This window comes from Muntiacus reevesi, chromosome 6 (genome assembly GCF_963930625.1).
Source record: "Muntiacus reevesi chromosome 6, mMunRee1.1, whole genome shotgun sequence".
Taxonomy (NCBI): domain Eukaryota; kingdom Metazoa; phylum Chordata; class Mammalia; order Artiodactyla; family Cervidae; genus Muntiacus; species Muntiacus reevesi.
The window spans coordinates 88,382,450-88,400,568 of NC_089254.1; the positions used below are offsets into that span (position 1 = coordinate 88,382,450).

The 18,119-nt window shown below is 47.0% G+C and overlaps 1 protein-coding gene across 3 annotated transcripts in view; it reads left to right on the forward strand.

Annotated features, from left to right (window-relative positions):
* Positions 1-18,119, forward strand: part of STRIP2 (striatin interacting protein 2) — a 46,072-nt gene that overhangs the window by 12,472 nt on the left and 15,481 nt on the right. The window contains exons 8-18 of one of the 3 annotated variants that reach the window (XM_065938885.1): positions 682-809; positions 1,703-1,906; positions 3,129-3,364; positions 3,618-3,683; positions 4,355-4,418; positions 5,213-5,284; positions 8,351-8,425; positions 9,118-9,215; positions 9,677-9,803; positions 12,300-12,400; positions 16,025-16,091. In XM_065938885.1, the coding sequence (XP_065794957.1) occupies positions 682-809; positions 1,703-1,906; positions 3,129-3,364; positions 3,618-3,683; positions 4,355-4,418; positions 5,213-5,284; positions 8,351-8,425; positions 9,118-9,215; positions 9,677-9,803; positions 12,300-12,400; positions 16,025-16,091 (1,238 nt within the window). The remainder of the gene's footprint in view (positions 1-681; positions 810-1,702; positions 1,907-3,128; positions 3,365-3,617; positions 3,684-4,354; positions 4,419-5,212; positions 5,285-8,350; positions 8,426-9,117; positions 9,216-9,676; positions 9,804-12,299; positions 12,401-16,024; positions 16,092-18,119) is intronic. The other 2 variants (XM_065938886.1, XM_065938887.1) reach the window with 2 other exon arrangements.

Below are 18,119 nucleotides of genomic sequence, written 5' to 3' on the forward strand. Positions count from 1 at the left end.
TGACATGCAGGGAGCCTAGGGCGGACGGGAAGCATAGCATCTGCTCAAGAGGGACAAACAAGTTTTCTTTTGTCTTCTTCTTTTTAAGAATTAACATCCCTTCTTTTAGGACAGAGATTCTTTGTGGCAGGCATGATGGCCTGGCTTGAATGCCCCTCTGTCTGTGAGCTAGGCCCACTCATATATCTTCTCTGTATTTTGGTTTTCTTTATTTATATAAGTGGGAAGTCATCCATCTCCCCTTCCATCACAAATCCCACATGAAAAAATGAGGTGACTTACCTTGAAAATATAAGTTGGTGTTGCCCTCAGTCAGGGATGAGATATGAAGACCTTTGAGATTTTTAAAAATACATTTGTTGATGCGGGAAGGTGAGTTGCAATCTACAAAATGTTTGAGTTCCTCAGCCAGAAAGCATCTTTATTACTGTTAACTTCTAGTTTGACATCCACCCCCAAGCATTTTACCTCCACGACCTCTCTTATCCTGTCCTTGGTGGGGGGGTCGGGGGGGCGTGTTCCCCAAAGAGGCTCTCTAAGCCTCCTTCTAAGAACCAAGTTCTCAGATTCTTTGCGAGGAGGTGAGTGCCTTCCCCCGTGTGTCCAGAAGCAGAGTTACAGGAACTGGGTTTCAGCGGCTTCATCTTCACTTTCTCACTTGCCTCTCTTCGCACCTCCCAGGCTTCTCCACGCATAATCAGGAGCCTTTTGCCCTTCTGCTTTTCTCTATGGTCACCAAGTTCTGCAGCGGCCTGGCTCCCCACTTCCCCATAAAGAAGGTCCTGCTTCTGCTCTGGAAAGTAGTCATGGTGAGTGGCTGATTCTTTCCCTCTCCCATCTCATCAGATAGGCAGTGCCTTCTGCCACCGCAGTTTTTTCTAGTCTGATTCCAGGAGGCTGGAGCTAGGCAGAATAACAGGGCAGCTGTTAGCCAGTGGAGGGGCAATAGGGCTGTCCTGGAGAAATCAGAGGTTCTGTTTCGGGGCAGGTTACCTATTTCTGTTGGACTGATGGGAGATGCCACTTTTCGAGGTGGGATGTTATTGCACCTCTCCCTGATAGAGCTAATGTTTCGTGGAAAGAACACTGGCTGAGAGGTGGGAGATCTGACCTCTGTTGATGCTGAGGAACCTTGGGCAATGCTCTGTGTCTCAGTTTCTCTAGCTGTAAAGTGTAGGGTTTAGTGCCTGCTCTCCGTCCAGATAGAGGATTTGCTTTCATAAAACGAAGTCCTTGGAAGTGTTTGGTTGCAGTTTTGTTACTAATTATTCAACTCAATTCTTCCTCTTTGGCTCCCAGCCCACAGAACTGGCTGAACAACCTATCCTCCAGGGCAGGCCTTGAAAGATTCTAGGGGTGTATAGTATCTAGATGTACTCCTAAAATGGGGTATATTTTCCTGTTTTTATCCCCCAGCGGAGGCCTTCAGTAGTCCCTTTCCTAATTTCTGGGGATGTTTCCAGCCCTGGGTCAGTAAATAATACTTTGTCCTGACCCCTGAGCTCTAAGGGATGATAGTAGCCACCTCTGAGACTGGGCCCAGTCTCCACATTCTTTTTGCTTTCTCCTGTTGTGTTACTTCCTAATTAAGGAGGGTTCTTGGGGACTAGAGACTGTGACTCTTCTCTCCATCTACACTTCCCTGACCTTGCTCTCCGACTTCTTTCCTCTCTTCTCTGCCCCTTTCCTGTTCAAACCTCAGTTTACCCTCGGTGGATTTGAGCATCTGCAGGCTCTCAAAGTACAGAAGCGGGCGGAACTGGGCCTGCCTCCACTGGCGGAGGACAGTATCCAGGTGGTGAAGAGCATGCGGGCTGCCTCCCCGCCCTCCTACACCCTCGACCTGGGGGAGTCTCAGCTGGCACCTCCACCCTCCAAACTGCGAGGCCACCGTGGTTCTCGAAGGGTATGGACTAAAGCAGACAGTGGTGTTGTGGCACTGGCTGGCCAAAAGTCGAGATTCTAAGCAGCTCTGGATATGTTAGGAAAGAGCAGCAATGACTCTGCTGTCTTACCCCTGAGCAGCCCTGTGACCAACCCTAAATCTTGGAGACTATACTTTGGCTTCTGTCCCCAAGTCCTGATGGAGTCCTGGCTGTCAAGATGTCACACTGTGATATCACTTCATAGAACCACGTCTTACTAAGGATCATTGACCTAGACCTCAGTGCCTGGAGCTCCCTAGCATGCCAAACAACAGTTGGGGTATAATCCTGGCCATAGGTACCTGGTAGAGGCACTTTATCATTTTCTTCTCAGTAAGAAGTTTTACTCTGAGCCAGCCATGCTCCCCTCTGGCCTTGAAACCAGAGGCTTACATTTAAAGATGACTGGCTAGGGGTCTAGATAGTCTGCGTCCCTAGAAAGGTCACAGGTACAACTTGCACTGAGACCTGACCGTGCTCCCAAGAGCTCGCCCGCCTGATCTACCTGACTTCACCAGCTACAGGTGACGGATCCAGACAGTCACACTCAGTAATCTAGTCGACATTATCTGCAGCGTGATATTTTTTTAACCTTTATTTTTTGTTTTACAAAGTAATGCTTACTCATTACAGAAAATTTAGAACAAGTATAAAAATGTGAAAAGGGAGAAAAAAAAGTCTTCCCCAATCTTGACAACCAGAAGCAGTCACTGTTAACTTTTTGTCCTATTTCCGTCCACTCTTTTTTGTCTTTCTGTGACAAGATTTAGAATTCCAAACTCGATTCCCTCTGCCTAGCAGCGAGCTCCCGTTCTCCTCTTCCTCAGTCAGCCAGCTGGTGTATGCTCACAGAAGGCAAATTAATTGAATGTTCACCTAAGGGGAGCATAATTAGGAAGGAAAGTGCAGGCCAAAAAAAAAAACATCAGTGCTTTCTGAAAGCTAAGTGTGACTTTGGGATTATCTGTGCTCTCCCAGCCATTGGTGTGGTTGCTTGAGAGAGCTTCCTGTCCTGGAATTGGGCCTGGTGGGTACAGTAGGGTTGAGATGGGAAGAGAAAGTTCTCACTGGGGGTGGGTTCTTACTCCATGTTCCGTGAAGTCAGCACCCTGAGGGTAGTGGGTAGTCTCAAACAAGGATGCCCAGACTGAGATTTCTGGACACCTCCCCTCTCTCCTTCTACCCACCCTCCTCGCCCCCCAGCAACTCCTTACTAAGCAGGACAGCTTGGACATCTACAACGAACGAGATCTCTTTAAGACTGAGGAACCAGCCACAGAGGAGGAAGAGGAATCTGCCAGCGATGGAGAACGCACTTTGGATGGAGAGTTAGACCTGCTAGAGCAGGACCCTCTGGTACCCCCTCCACCCTCACAGGCACCCCTCTCTGCTGAGCGGGTGGCCTTTCCCAAGGGCCTGCCCTGGGCCCCGAAGGTCAGGTAGGCTTGATAACACCAGGGACCCCGGGTTTCGGGGTTCCAGTCACTGGAGGTTGAGGGTGGAGTAGTCTGTGTATTCAAGGCTCAGTAAGCTGGGCTGTGAGTTAGAACTTCTGGGTGGGGAGTTCCCTTTATTGGCTTCCCTTGCTGTTCTAGTTTTCCATCTGGAGGGGTGGGAGCCCAGTAAGGTTCTCTCTCTCAAGGTTTGCTATTCTTCCCTTCTCTGGGATTTGTCTGTCCACCATCCTCTCAGACAGAAGGACATTGAGCACTTCTTGGAGATGAGTAGGAACAAGTTCATCGGATTCACTCTGGGGCAGTAAGTGACTGGATGGTCAGAACTGGCTATATAGAGGGGTTCTTAGGGGCCAGAGGAGTGGGTGGCTTGAAATGAGAGATGTTGCCTAGTTGTGATACAACCCAGAGCCTTGGGCAGATCCCATTGACTGCTTTGGATTCTTGCCATGAAGTTTTGTCCTTCCAGTTTTCTAGAACTTTTATGTTCTCAGCCAGGTATAGGATGTTGATCAAGTCATTTCCCTATGGGAATCAATTTCCTCATCAGAGTGTTATGAGATGGTCCCTACAGGCTCTTTCCTAGACAATTCTGTGAAGAAGCCACATGGTGGGAACAGATCCAGTCTTTCCCCATCTCCCTACCTTCATGAATCCTCACTGGTCACTGCAAAACTTCAGAAACCATTCTTACTGCTGTTTTGCTGTCAAAAGTGTTGTTGGGCAACATACCCTTTTAAATAGGAACCTACTCCAGACAAAGTGAGTCTCCACTAGACTATACAGAAATCCTAAGTTACAGGGACTCTTCTCTGTACCATTGTTCTTTTTGTGTCCTGAAGCAATAATGAGGGACCTGATAACTTACAGAGAAAGATCCAGGCAACCAGAAGGTGAAAGTGGCCTGGTCTGTGTGACTCTAGGAGTATAGGTAGTTCTCTGTCCTTCTGACCTTTATGTATCTTGTGTTCACAGGGACACAGATACTTTGGTTGGATTACCCAGGCCCATCCACGAGAGTGTGAAGACCCTCAAGCAGGTGAGCAGGTTGGGCTGTCAGTCTTCAGAGATAGGGACCCATCAGTACAAATTGGATGGCCCCCAGTAGGGTCCTGGGTCCTGGGTGGGGCTCTTCCACTAGACATGTTCTGAACCTGTTATTCTGTATTTCCTCTGCAAGGGTTTTGGCCAAGCAGATAAAAAATCAGGTCTCTCCCTACCTATTCAGTGTCCTACATTTAGATGGATGAGAAAGTTATCTTTTCTTCTCTCGTTGCTTTTCCCTCCTCCCACCCTACTCTCCCTCTTCCCACTTATCACTTCCTTTCCTCTCACTTCTCCCTCCTTAGAGGCTCAGTAGCTTCCACAGGCCCAGGATCAAGTAGCAGTCTTGTCTATCCAGAGTGTATGTGAGGATGAGTAAGAGTAGTCTATTCCCTGCACAGATGTTGAGCCCAGCCTCACCTCGTCATTATCACTCCGTTCACACATGCACACACATACAGGCATCTGCAGCAGAGCTCTCAGAGCAGTGGTCCTAGGCCTGGGCTTGTTCTTTTCTTCCCTTTGCTCTTTGCTTGAAGGTAGATGCTAAGGTATTTGCTGCCCATCCAATGTGGAAATATGAAATAAATAAAAATACTGTATTAAAGAACTTTGGTGATGTTCATAATGCAAAGGTCAGGAACACTCCTGCCTTCAAAGAGTGCATGGTTTATTTGAGGTGACAGATCCATAAATAGGGCAATTCCTCGTCATTGGAGAGGTTAAGCAAGAGGCTGGTACACATGTGATCGAGGCCCTCAGCCCCTTGTTGACCTCTTGTGTTCCCAGCACAAGTACGTCTCCATTGCAGATGTTCAGATCAAGAATGAGGAGGAGCTGGAGAAGTGCCCCATGTCTTTGGTGAGTCCAGAGAAAGCCTGCACAGGGGGAGGTCTCTGCAGTGCTGTCAGAGAACTTGTGTGTTTGCTGTAGGACTCTTACTGCACACTAGGCAAGCACGGTCTCTATTTTCACAATAAAGTTGGAGAAAAGCAATAGTTATTAAGAAACAAAGACTTTCAGAGAATGGTAGAGACAGTTAAGAAAATTGAAATAGGATGACATACCATGTAGTAGACTACTTTAGCTTGGGAGGTCAGGGTATGTAGACCTCTGAGAAGGTGACAGTTAACCAAGATCTGAGGTACAAGAAGGAGCTGGCCATAAAAACGTCAAGGCAAAAAGCATTCCAAGAAGAGAGAACAGCCTTATTAAAGGTAAGAGCGAGCTGAGTGTTAGAAGTAGTGAGTGAAGACTGTTCTGGCTGGAGCATGGAGTGAGAGTTGTATGACGGAGTCAGAGAGGTGGTGTGGGGCCACTCTGCACAGGGCATTTAAGCAAAGGTAGGCAGCTTGAAGTTGATTGACATGGCCAAGGGAAGCCTTCAGAGGTTTTAAGCGGGAGTGACATGATCTGATTTATCTTTCTAAGAACCTTTGGCTACTTTGTAAAGGCTTGATGAGGAAAGAGTTGAAACAGGGAGGTTGGGAGACTAAAAATGTTCAAGATGAGAGATGATGGTGTTTTAGACCAAGGTAGTAATTTGGTGCATAATGCAGTCCACGGGGTCACAAAGAGTCTGACGCGACTTAGCAACTGAACAGCACGGAATTGTGGAGATAGGGAGAAGGGGATGAATTGGAGTTATATTTTGGAGGTATAGCTGACAAGAGTTGCAGTTCCGTTGGATGTGGATACAGAGACATAAAGGGCAATCAAGAATAAGTACAATTTGGACTTCTCTGGCAGTCCAGTGGTTAAGACTCCATGCTTCCACTGCAGGGGGCACAGGTTTGATCCCAGTTGGGGAAGTTCTGCATGTTGCCTCAGTGCAGCCAAAAAAAATAAAGAGTAACTACAGTTTGTCAAGATGAGAAGCTATGTTTTCTTTTTTTAAAATATGTTTTCCCCCATTCTTCTTTTTTTCCCCCCAACACTGCATGGGTTTCAGGATCTTGGTTCCCCAACCAGGGATTGAACCCAGGCCCATAGCAGTCAAAGTACAAGAGTACTAACCACTGCATTGCCAGGGAATTCCCAGGAGTTCTGTTTTATCAACGGCTCTATTTGGGTTGTACTGGGTTTTAGATGTCTACCCATGTAGAGCAGCCAAGCAATTAGATACATGGGCCTAGAGTTCTAGGAGAGAGGACTGACTAAGAGAAATAAATTTGGAAACTGTTTGCTCATGGACAGTGTTAAAAGCCATGGAACTTGCTGAGGTAACCTGAGGAGGGAGGAGAGAGAGAAGAGGATGGGACCCAGCACCAAGCCCTGGGGCACACCAGTATGTTGAGAATGGGATGAGCCAGGAAAGGAGCCAGGAAAGAGGAGTAATAAAAACACCCAGTGAGAGGGTAGGAAATCCAGGAGAGAATGATGCCATAGAAGCTAAGAAAAGAAAGCCTTTTAAGAAGAAGGAGGTGATCAGCTGTGTCAAATGCTGCTGACAAATGGAGCTTGATAAGACTTGAGGTACCATTGGCTTTGGCAACGTGGAAATGACTGGTGACCTTGATAAGAGCAACCTCAAGGGAAGTGATGGGACTGGAAGCCTAGTTGGAGTGTACTGAAAAAGGAATGTAAAGAAAGGAGGTCGGCTTAGTCAACATAGACAAACCACACAGAAATTTTGTTGTGAAAAGGAAGGTAGAAATGGGGTGGTAGCTTAAGAAGAATGTGGGGTCAAGGGAATGTTTTATAGTGTTATTGGAGGAGATACTGGAGTATGTTTATGTCCTAAGAGGGATGATCCAGGAGAAAGATAATTACAGAACCGAAGCACTCAACAAAACAAAAGGGTATGAGCACCAGTAGTGGATAGCCTTTGATAGGAGTACCCAGTTCATCCTTCATGGCACATGGGAAGGTAGAGACTCTGGTAGATTTGGTGTTGAGAAGATGAGGCTGTGCCTGTCTGATTGCTTCTGTTTTGTCTGTTAACTGAGAAGTAGGATCAGCAACTGTTGAGAGGCTGTGGGTTGAGGGTGTTGGTTTGAAGAGAGGGGAGAATGTATGAAATAGGCCTTTTGGAAAGCAGAAGATAAACATGCAGGGTCGCCAGGATGTTAAGATTTGTGTCCATTTAAACAGCAGCAGCATTGTGTGGGATAGAAGGCCTGGCTATCCCTCCCTCAGGGTCTCATGGCGGTGACTCTTGTCCTGTCACTGGGTGACCTGGGGGGGAAAACAGATTGCATTGGCCAAAGGTGACAGTGGCCTCAGTAGCCTCTTGAGCACTAGAGGCCCCTGTCTCCCCACTCTGATAAAGGACTTAAATGGGGTCATCACAAGGACAAAGTTGTGCATAAGGGGCTGGTCCAAAAGCAGGGCTGTCATGGAGGGTACTGGAGAAGGAAAGAAAATGGCATCCACCTAAACTTTTCCCTGCTCACTGCTTCTGCAAGCCTTTATTAGCCCCCTCTGTGCAGTCATCCATCTCTCCTCCCTGGCTTCAGAGCCTCCCCGAGCTTTCAGATGGCCTCAGATTGACACCATAGGAAGTGCCTCTGTGTGGGGTGTCAGTTCCAATGTCCCAGGCATACCTGTGGCCTGAGCTAAGCCCATGTATGTACAGCAAAGCAGTAGTATGAGCCAAATCCTCAGTGGGAGTTCTGCCTCTGACCTGGCGAGCGATGTAGGAAGAACTCTAGATGGATTCCAGATAACGGGATAACTAAAATCATAGGTTCTCAGGGCTGGAAGAGCGCTCTGAGTTCTTCCAGACCAGTCCTTGATCCTTGAAAGAGGAGATTAGGTCTCAGAGAGGGAAAGTAACTGACCCAAGGTCTTGCAGTGACTCATGAACACAGCTCGGGTATGAATCTGACTCCCAGCTTTTGTCCTGCCATCCTCCACAGCCGAGGAAAGATAGATTTTGGTCAACTGGAAAACGGTCTGAGCAAACTGTGTATTTTCTTGCTGTAGGGGGAAGAGGTGGTACCAGAGACGCCATGCGAAATCCTCTACCAGGGCATGCTGTATAGCCTCCCCCAGTACATGGTAAGGAGACGGCCAGATCCGGGCTGTGAGAGCTTCTCAGCTGCGAGGAAGAGATAGCGGAGAACCCTTCTAAGCTGAGCCCTCTGTCACTTGAGTTTGCTTCCTGAGCCTTCACCCACCAGGCCATGTTCTCTGACACTTCAGAATTCTGATCTCCCCTTGGGGCTCCTCCCAGAGGAAGGAGGACTTGTCTTTACCTCCAAGTCCTTGTTTGGGAAAGGTGGGGAATGGGGTAGGCTCCATGCAGGATGCTCCAGGGGCCTCTCCTGAGTAAGTGCCTTAGTCCCTCTGAGGTCTGCCGTGGCCTCCGGTGTCCTAATTGGCCTCAGTCTATGAGGGGAGGATGCTAATGGTCTGAGGGAGAGGAAGGAAGAGGGTGGGGGGCGGATCTTGCCTTTCCCTCCCACCTAATTTCTAGGCATTGCCCCCACTCTCTCTGTTCCTTCTCTCATCCACTTTGGAGAGAGCAGTCTTGACGCAGAACAGTCTGTAAGCACATCTCTTCAGGCTCCTTAGCCTCCCAGGCAGGCCCATCAGGACTGGACACCAGTTTGCCCTTCTGGTGGCAGGGATCTTTGGTTATTGAGTGAAGAACTTGGAGCAAGGATTTCAAACACTTCTCTTGAAGCTGCTGAGTTGTGGAAGGATAGCCTTGTTGAATGGGGTAGATTTCCTCATTTTCTGCTTCCCAGATTGCTCTACTTAAGATTCTACTGGCTGCAGCCCCCACCTCCAAGGCTAAGACAGACTCTATCAATATTCTGGCAGACGTCCTGCCTGAGGAGATGCCGTAAGTGCTTCAGTGGGGGCAGCTGCTAAATACTCTCTCTTGTCTGCAGAGTCTCTCTCGTCCCTGCCTCACCTTGTTAACACTTACAGGGATTGTCTCCAAGGAGGTCTCCTTTCTGCCACCAGTAGCCCCTTTCCACTGCAGTGCTGTCTTTGTGCTCTTTCGAGCCCAGAATTGAGGGTCTGGAGGGCCACATCATTGCCAGTGACTGACTGCATGTGTATGTGGGTGGACATTGCTAAGGGACAAGCTTGCCAAAGGTGAGAGAGAGACAAAGGTATCAGAGGAACTTTTCTCCAGACAGACTCACAAGTGGGCAGTCTGGAGGTTTCCCTAGCACAGCTCAGGTTTCTCAGGTTCTGGCTTACTGGTGTGTATTGTATCTGTCCCAAATACCTGGGTCCTCGTAGGCCTCTCACTAAGGCCACCCTCTGCACTGACTCTTCCTTTCCCCATTGTAGCATCACTGTTCTCCAAAGCATGAAGCTGGGCATCGATGTGAACAGGCACAAGGAGATCATTGTAAAGAGCATCTCTGCCCTGCTCCTGCTGCTCCTCAAACACTTCAAACTGAACCACATCTACCAGGTGAGCAGCTCAGAGCACTCTTCTCCACACCCCGCAGGTGTCCTCCAGGTCCTGCCCAAAGGAAGAACACAAGGGCCTTGGAGTCGAGCAGAGCATCGTTGAGCCTTTTCTTTGTCGTGCAGAATCCAGATACATGTTGCATAAGCTTGGGGTACGAGGTGGGGAATTTTCCTAGAAAGTTGCAAACGTCTGTGTCCTTTGAACGTTATCCAGGGGTCGTAGGTAGGAATCCTTAGCTTCTTGGGAATATGCCAAGCCAGCTTTGAAGCAATGGAAGACAGGACTCAAGCATGCCACCAAAAGGAGACTGGTGGGGGGGAGTGTCGAGCGTACTTTTCTGTATGTGAAGCACTCTTCTAACATTTGAGATGGAATTCTATATAAGGCATACTCTGGCTCGTAAGGGCTTTGAAGTTTTATAAAGGATACGGATGTAAAGTAGGCAATTATGGAGTGATAAGTGCTGTTACAGGTAAGTATTGGCTGCTATGGAAACACCTAATCCAGCCTGAGGTGGAGAAGCTGTGACTCCTAACCTGAGTCCTACAGACAACTTGTTAGCCAGGGTGCAGGAGTTGTCAAGGAATGATGGCAGGAAGCATTTAAAGCAGAAAAGCTGATTTGTGAAACTCCTGAGGGGAGAGGGCAAAGTACCTTTGGAAACTAATCAAATGTTTCTGGAGTTCTGCATGGGGTAGAGGGAGACGGGGAGGTCTGGTGGTAACGTGAAGCTGGAGAGGACGGTGGGGAGCAGACAGTAATACCTGTGCTAGCACACGGTTAGTATTACACTGTGGCCGGCACTCTGTTCAGTTCATGTGGGATCTCATTAAATTCTCTCAACCCTGCGAGGCGGGTCTTATTTTATTCCACTGAGACTAGCAGAACCTGCTTCCCCATAAGAGCAATGTTTGCCATGCCAAGGAGTTTGGACTTGGTGCTGTGGGTGTTGCCAAGACATAGGAGAAGATGGGGGCAGTGAGTGAGTGTTCTCTGTGGTGAGACCTGGAGAGGAGGCGGAGCTTCTCATTCTTGCACAGAGGCTCTGCCCCATTCCTCCTGAGAAGTCAGAACCGAGCTTGCTGCTAAAACAGCAAGAGCTCAGTGCGGGGAGGCCCTGCAGAGTCTGTGTCCATGGCAGGTTCAGCTGTACAACGTGGAGATATATCCACTTCAGTGCAGTCAGAGACATCTTGTATAGTGTATTAGGGTACCCCGAGGACACACACTCCTACCAGTGTTTGCAGAGCAGCAGCAGGGCTGGGAGGAATAAGGAGGAATGAGTGAGAAATAGTTCCTAGTAGAAAGAGATTCGCATATGTGTGCTTCTGTCTGCTTCTCTTGGCGGGCAATATGTGGATCAACAGCCAGACGGGTGGGTGGCTTGATGGGCCTTGCCAGTACATGTCAGTGTGTCCTGACAAGGCTACAGACGTGTCTCAAACTGAAAGATGTTTCCCGTCACTTGACAGTAGTTTTGTATTGGCTCCTGCACCTGAGGCTTTATAAAATACCCTGGGTCAGCTGCCAGGGAGAAGATATTTGAGCAGAAGAGAGAACTGAGCAACACAAGCTGACTCCTCACTTCTAACAACACACTTGGGGAGAGGGCAGCCGAGTGTGCTGCCATGGCTGTTTTATGGTGATCAGGAATCAGTAAGAGCTAAGGAATTTAAAACACTGCAGTTCTCTGCTTTTTCAACCAGTTTCTCCACCTAGAGTAGTTTGGATTCTGGAGACAAACTCTGTGTGATGCTCTTCAGTGTATCATGCGCAAAAGCCGGGTGGCACAGCTGCATGACACTGCCCCAGTAGGTCTTCCTGGACCCAAACCCCATCCAGATTCAAGAGAGCCAAGTGGAGTGCTATGTTCTATTGTTTAACCCATCAAAAAGATCTCGGACTTATTCTTAGTGCATTATCTGTTGACTGAAGGACTCTTGTTGATTCATTAAAATACTGATATTCTAAGTATAGGGACTAGTCCAGTGAACCAGACCCACCCTGGAGCCCACACTCCAGTGGTTCATTTGGTTACCATGCACTGCATCCATCCTGACTGAGTGATGCCAGCAGTTGCCGGGCTGCACCTGTTCCTGGCATGTCCATCACAGTTAAAACCCCTGTGAGCCAGAGCTTTGGAATGGAAGGCAACTCCCTTGGGGAGCCTTCCTTTTCCTGTAGAGCTTAGGAACAAATCTCACAGCAATTCTTTCTGTTTATCTGGAGTAGGATTTTCTTTCTGGCTTGTGTACATTTTGTGCTTTTGGTCAGGCGCTTACAATATACACACACTGCAGACTGTCCCCTTCTATGTAGGCTAGGCTGGCTGAAGATGGCCCTCCCCACTTCTCAGACAGGAAGACTGTTAACACAAGTGGACAGTGGGTATTCTTAGAAATGGGTGTCAGAATTGTACTTGCCTCTTTATTTTTCATACAGAACTTCTCTTCTCCCCAAAATAAGCTTCCTTTCTGCTTTCATCTTTTAATTCAGTTTGAATATGTATCACAACATTTGGTATTTGCCAACTGCATCCCATTGATCCTGAAGTTCTTCAATCAAAATATCTTGTCCTACATCACTGCTAAAAATGGGTAAGGACTCTGGACAGGTTTATTTCAAAAGGCTGTTTGAAATTATTATGTCTCTGAGTCGCCTTTCCATTCTCCCTGGTCCTTTCTGTCTTAGAGCTGTCACTGTCAAGTTTAGTTTTCTTGAGGTATTACTGGTGGGATGTATAATTTGGCCTCCTCACAAAGATATTTGTAACTTAATAGTTTTGAAAACTGTAATGTCATAACTCAAAAGAGGCTGCACCAATAAATTTCAGCCCTGGGGCAAAAGGATCCAAAAATGTTATTTTGTGAAGCATCTGGCTTGTCTGGCCAGCCCTGATTTTAGTATAAATCATAAATTGAATCAATTTTGTAAAGGGTTATACAGAATTTGTAATTAAAGGTAAACAATAGACCCTTACTTCGATAGATCAATTTGTAGTTTAAAAACTGCAGTATTTTCACGTCCATTATTTCATTTAATCTCCTCATCAGTGCTAAGACATATCACAAGAAGTTTTATTCCCATTTCATCAATTAGGAAACAAATTCAGAAAGGTTAATTGACTTAACTTAAGGATAGCACACCAGCATGACCCTTTAAGTAAGCAGAAGAGGCAGGGTTAAATCACAGTTGCTGTGGCTTGCTCCAACCAAGTGGGGACAGAGTAGGTCCTTGTTCCTCAGTTTGCTGCTTACACAAAGACCGGAAGCATGTTAATCAGTGGAGTTGCCCAGAAGTGCTTTACCAGAGGCAAGGTTCCTAAAATAGAAGAAGGCTGACATGACACTTGAGGTGGCTGGAGAGGGGCTAGGAGATGTTGGCCCCACAGTCTGTCAGCGCTGCCAGAAACTCCACCCTGGAGAGACAGCCTACTTCTGTGTAGCTTAAAACACACACAGAACCCAAAGTCACAGGACCTGGATTCCTGACCTGGATCTGCCACTTGCTAGCTGTGTCATCTCAAGTGTAAGACACTGTGTTTCTCTGAGCCACAGTACCTTCATCTTTAAAGTGGGAATAATACCTACTCTGACTCTATCATAGACTTTTATAAGCATTAGTTAGGATAAACAAAGATGAGAGTACTTTACTTTTCCTATTTGGGGGAAACACTAGAGAATGGGTTTATCCTCACTACAAAGAGACTTCTGCCCCTTAAAAATGGCACTTAAGACGTGCTAGTTGTCCACCAGGGAAAACTGAAAGTGTCAGTGAGGCTGGGGAAGGGCCACAGCTTCATGAAGGCACCTGTGCGTGTCAGCTCACACAGAACGGGGATTTGTTAGGAGATGGGTGGGTTGTTATCTTGAAGAACCTCGGACAGAGGTGCAGCCCTGGGCCTCAGGGTCAGTCTGTAGCACACGGAACCCAGGGGGCCATGTGCCTCCATCTGTGGCCACCCGGCCTCTGCACCTCTACTCCAACTTTTCCTCTGTCACTGACAAATAGTTTTGTCTGCTTCCTAAGCCAGAATTTGCCTGCACTGCAGGAGACCCAGGTTCAATCCCTGGGTCCGGACGATGCCCTGGAGAAGGGAATGGCCACCCACTCCAGTATTCTTGCCTGGAAAATCCCATGGACAGAGAAGACTGGCAAGCCACCTACAGTCCATGGGGTCACAGAGAGTCGGACACAACTGAGCGACTAAGTGAAATATGTCTAAGCCACTTAGTGAAAATATGCCCACCTTAGCTAAACGTGCTCCTGTACCACTTCAGGGACTGAACTGGCTTTTGATCCCTGTTCCATGTGCCCAGGGTTAGAGGTCCACCCTTGGATCAGAAACTGGCTGAGGAGAGGGGTTTAGGAACTTGGTGCCCCCACACTGTGGGCCTAGAAGCAGGGGGCAGACAATCCAGTAAGTGTCCTTCGGGTTCCCTTTGGAGCTGGAAGAGTGGTAGTGCCAAACTGCACTGTTTGCTGAGGTCGGCCTGGGTCCAGGGTTCCTCTTGTGTGTTACTTATGAGCTTTACTGTTGCATAATCTCAAGAACTTGAGCACCTCCAGCTTGCTACTGCAGTTTCCTCATAGCTCTTATAATCTAGATATGCTAGAAACTTGGAACTTTATGCCCCCTTAGGGTAGAATTTGAGCTTCAGTAGAATTTAATACAATGAGATTAAAACAAATCCATCTTGGATTCCCCACCCTCATTTCCCGGTTGCCAGTACCTACTTTGCCATGGGGGCTTTGTTGGTAGAAGGTGGGTAGATAAGTAGATGAGCCAGCCAGGAATCTTTATCCTAAGGGAGCCGTGTGAAACTGGCAACCCTGGGAGAACCTAGTAGGTACATCCACTGCCCTCTCCTCTCCTACCCTGGTTCCTTTAGGTTATCTTTGGGGGGTTCTTGGACAAAGGTCAACGTTTCTAGTCAAACAAATTGTTGCCTTTTGCTTGGATAGAAGTTTTGACTTTGAAATATAGAAGAGGCCCAAGGAGCCCCATATTCCTCTTTATGGCCTGTGCTTTGCCAACATCGTTTATCCATGTCCAGTTATTCTAACTGGAGTGAATTGGTGTTTAAAACCTCATGGGAATAAAGTAATTAGCCTTCAATTAAAATAAGTTAAAAAAAAAAAACCTCATGGGAGAAAAAAAAAAGGGACTTCCCTGGTGGTTCAGTGGTTAGGACTCCACGCTTCCACTGCAGGGAGCACAGGTTTGATCCCTGGGTCAGGAAACTAAGATCCCACATGTCCCTCAGCCTGGCCAAAAAGTTGTGTTTTTTTGTTTTTTTTTTAAAGACACGCCTCATGGAATGTCAGAAGCAGAAAGAGCATTAGAGATTAGATTAGCTAGTCTAAATGCTGCATTGTACCCATGAAGGAGGGAGGAGGAAAGAAAGAGCTGTCATTTGGAGTGGCCAGGTCCTCGTCATCATGCGGTAGTTACTTCCCCTGCTAACTCATGCCTGCTTCCCTGGGCTCACCGCAGAGCCTCCAGCTCCCTTGCGGTCCCCCAGTGTCTCTTTTGGGAGCAGATGTGGTTACCATCCTTGAGCTACTAGATGGGCCCAGCTGCAGGAAGCTGCCTCTGTCTCAGGCTTCCTCTTCAAGTGACTTCTGTGGTCTTTCCCCAGAGTTCCTGGCCTTCAGAAACATCTGGTAAGACACAGGAGAGGTCTTCACACACGTTGTTATTAACTTACTGACCAGAGACATAGTAATACATATTTTTGTTACCTTAACATTACTGACTGGAGACTTTTCACTTCACTTTCATAACAAATCACCAGCCACAGTCATTAGTTTCTGCAAAAATCCTTCAGTCAATAATGTGTAAAGTGGGATGAGTTTGGGCAGCTTCTGGGGGTGCACAATTATATACACACAAATATACACTTAAACACAGAAACACAAATGCCTACAAGCTTATGTATTTCTTTAAAGAACAGAGGAGAAAGGTGGCTATACCGAGGCACTTTCTCTGCTTCCTTTTGCCTCTGAAAGAACTCTCAGTCCTTCTCCTGGCTATGAGGAGAGGAGACTGGATCTGGAGGTGCTTGGCACAGGAACCCTCAGTTTCAGCTGAAGTCACTAAGCAGTTCTAGAAATACATGGGGCTAGCTAAAGAGGAATAACCTCCTGCCCTTTCAGATGTAGTCATTTGCTGCCTTTGCCATTTACCTAAAGCCTGTTCTTATCTCTGCATCTTACAGCATCTCGGTCCTGGATTACCCATGCTGTACCATCCAGGATTTGCCAGAGCTTACTACGGAGAGCCTGGTAAGCGAGTGGGGATTTGGTAGCCTTTGAAATTGCCAGGTGGCAGAGGTCGGCATTTGCTCTTCCTTTTCTTCTCTAGCCCCCTCATGCCCTGGTTTGGGAGTCTTAGATCAATAAAAGCATATTGGCAAGAGCACAGAGGCAGTAGGGACTTAGTTCTGCTGACCCAGTCGAGAAAGATTTGGGAAAGCTGAGCATAGCATTTTGTAGAGGAAAGGGTCAGTGAAAAACACTGAGGAGGAGGGGAATTTAGAAAGATAATGGGGCTAAAGCTGAGTGTGAACAGCTGTGCTGAATGGCAGGTGCATCTCTGCTGCTCTAGCCTAATTGTCTTCTTCCTTCTGTGTCACAGGCTTGTCTCATTTTCATAAGATTATATAAACCCTGGGGTGTGTACTTCAGAAATACCCAGGAAATACTTGCCTGAGTCTTTCTGACGCAAAATTCAATATGGCCACAGAAGGATGACCCAGAAAGTTCCTCGTGCCAGAAGCAGTTCCAGGCAAATCAGAGAAGTCCCTCAGTCCTTCTGAATCCCATGAAACTGATAGGCAGCACGTTGAAATCAAGTGTCTACCTCATCATGTATTATTGCTGCAGCTCCTTCGGTGAACCTCAGCCCATTCCCATACCCTGTTGCACTGGAATTGTTTATCTGTATCTGTTTCTCCATTTGACTGAAAACTCCTTGAAGGAAGAAAGAGTATCATCTTTCTTTTATATCCCCAGAGTCTAGCACCATGTTTACATGAATGGAGCTTAAAAAATGATCAGATGATGGCACCTGTGTGTGCCCCAACCCCTTGTCCCCAACTTTTAATACCTACACAATGTCACGTCAGAAAACGTCATTGTGCAAAAAGTACAGTGGTACCTTGTATGGCACAGGTTTTACAGAACTGTAAGGTTTGAGACTGGAGGGAACCTGAGAAGCATTTGGCCCAGCCCCATATTTCAAAGATGAGAAACCTGAGAGATGAAGTGACTTGTCAGGTCCACTCCTCGTAGCTGACAGACCTTGAATGAAAGAAAGACCCATAAGTCTAGCACCTTTTTAAGCACCAGAGCAGAGATTCCCTGTCTTGTTTAGATATGGCCTCAGCAGACAAGGAAGCTGGGAGCTTCTTTCCTCTGCAGAGAGAGGTAATGAGTTGTCTAATCCTGTTTATGACATTATTCAATCTTTAAAACAACTGTATGAGGTTGGCATGGGTGCTTTATAGGTGGAGAAGTTAAAAGTAGTCGCAAGTAGCAGAGCCAGGTTGGAGACATGCAGCCCCATCATTCAGACTGGAATAAGGACTGCCCTTTCTAACAGAAACAGTGGTGCACAGACAGCATTAAAGCTCTACTGTCAATAGTGAAGTGAAGTCGCTAAGTCGTGTCTGACTCTTTGTGACCCCAGGGACTGCAGCCTACCAGGCTTCTCTGTCCATGGGATTTTCCAGGCAAGAGTACTGGATGGGTTGCCATCCTACTGTGAATAGGGTATTTCAAAACACAGTCAGCTTCTCAATCCCATAAGTAAGGATTGATGGGAACTATACTTTCATACATCTTCCAATTGACCTTTTGGGATATGAACATAAAATTATTGAAATAATTGTTATGCCTCTGAGAAGACTGTTGTTATCTAAGAGGGGGTGAAAACATGTACCTTTCAGTAATGAAAAACAGATTCATGCTAGGTGTTCTTGTCCTTTCTGTGAAGCTACAGTGGCACCTGGTGGTGTCATATGGTAACCACAGATTTTTTATTTTTTGGAAGTACTTCCATGAGCCCAGTCATGGACTTAGCTAGCTAGTTTACTCCACATAGATCCTCTATACAGTGGTTTGTTTATCTAAATTAATGGCTTCTGTCCTCAGAGAGGGCTAGTGTTTATATGAGTAAGATTTATCTCTCTTTTCAGGCTCAGTGAATTAATTGAAAGCACAGCATACCGGCATTTTAAATACATAGGATTTTCTTTAAATAACATTTCAAGTTTCTCCCCCCCCCCATGACTTTAAAATCGATATATACTA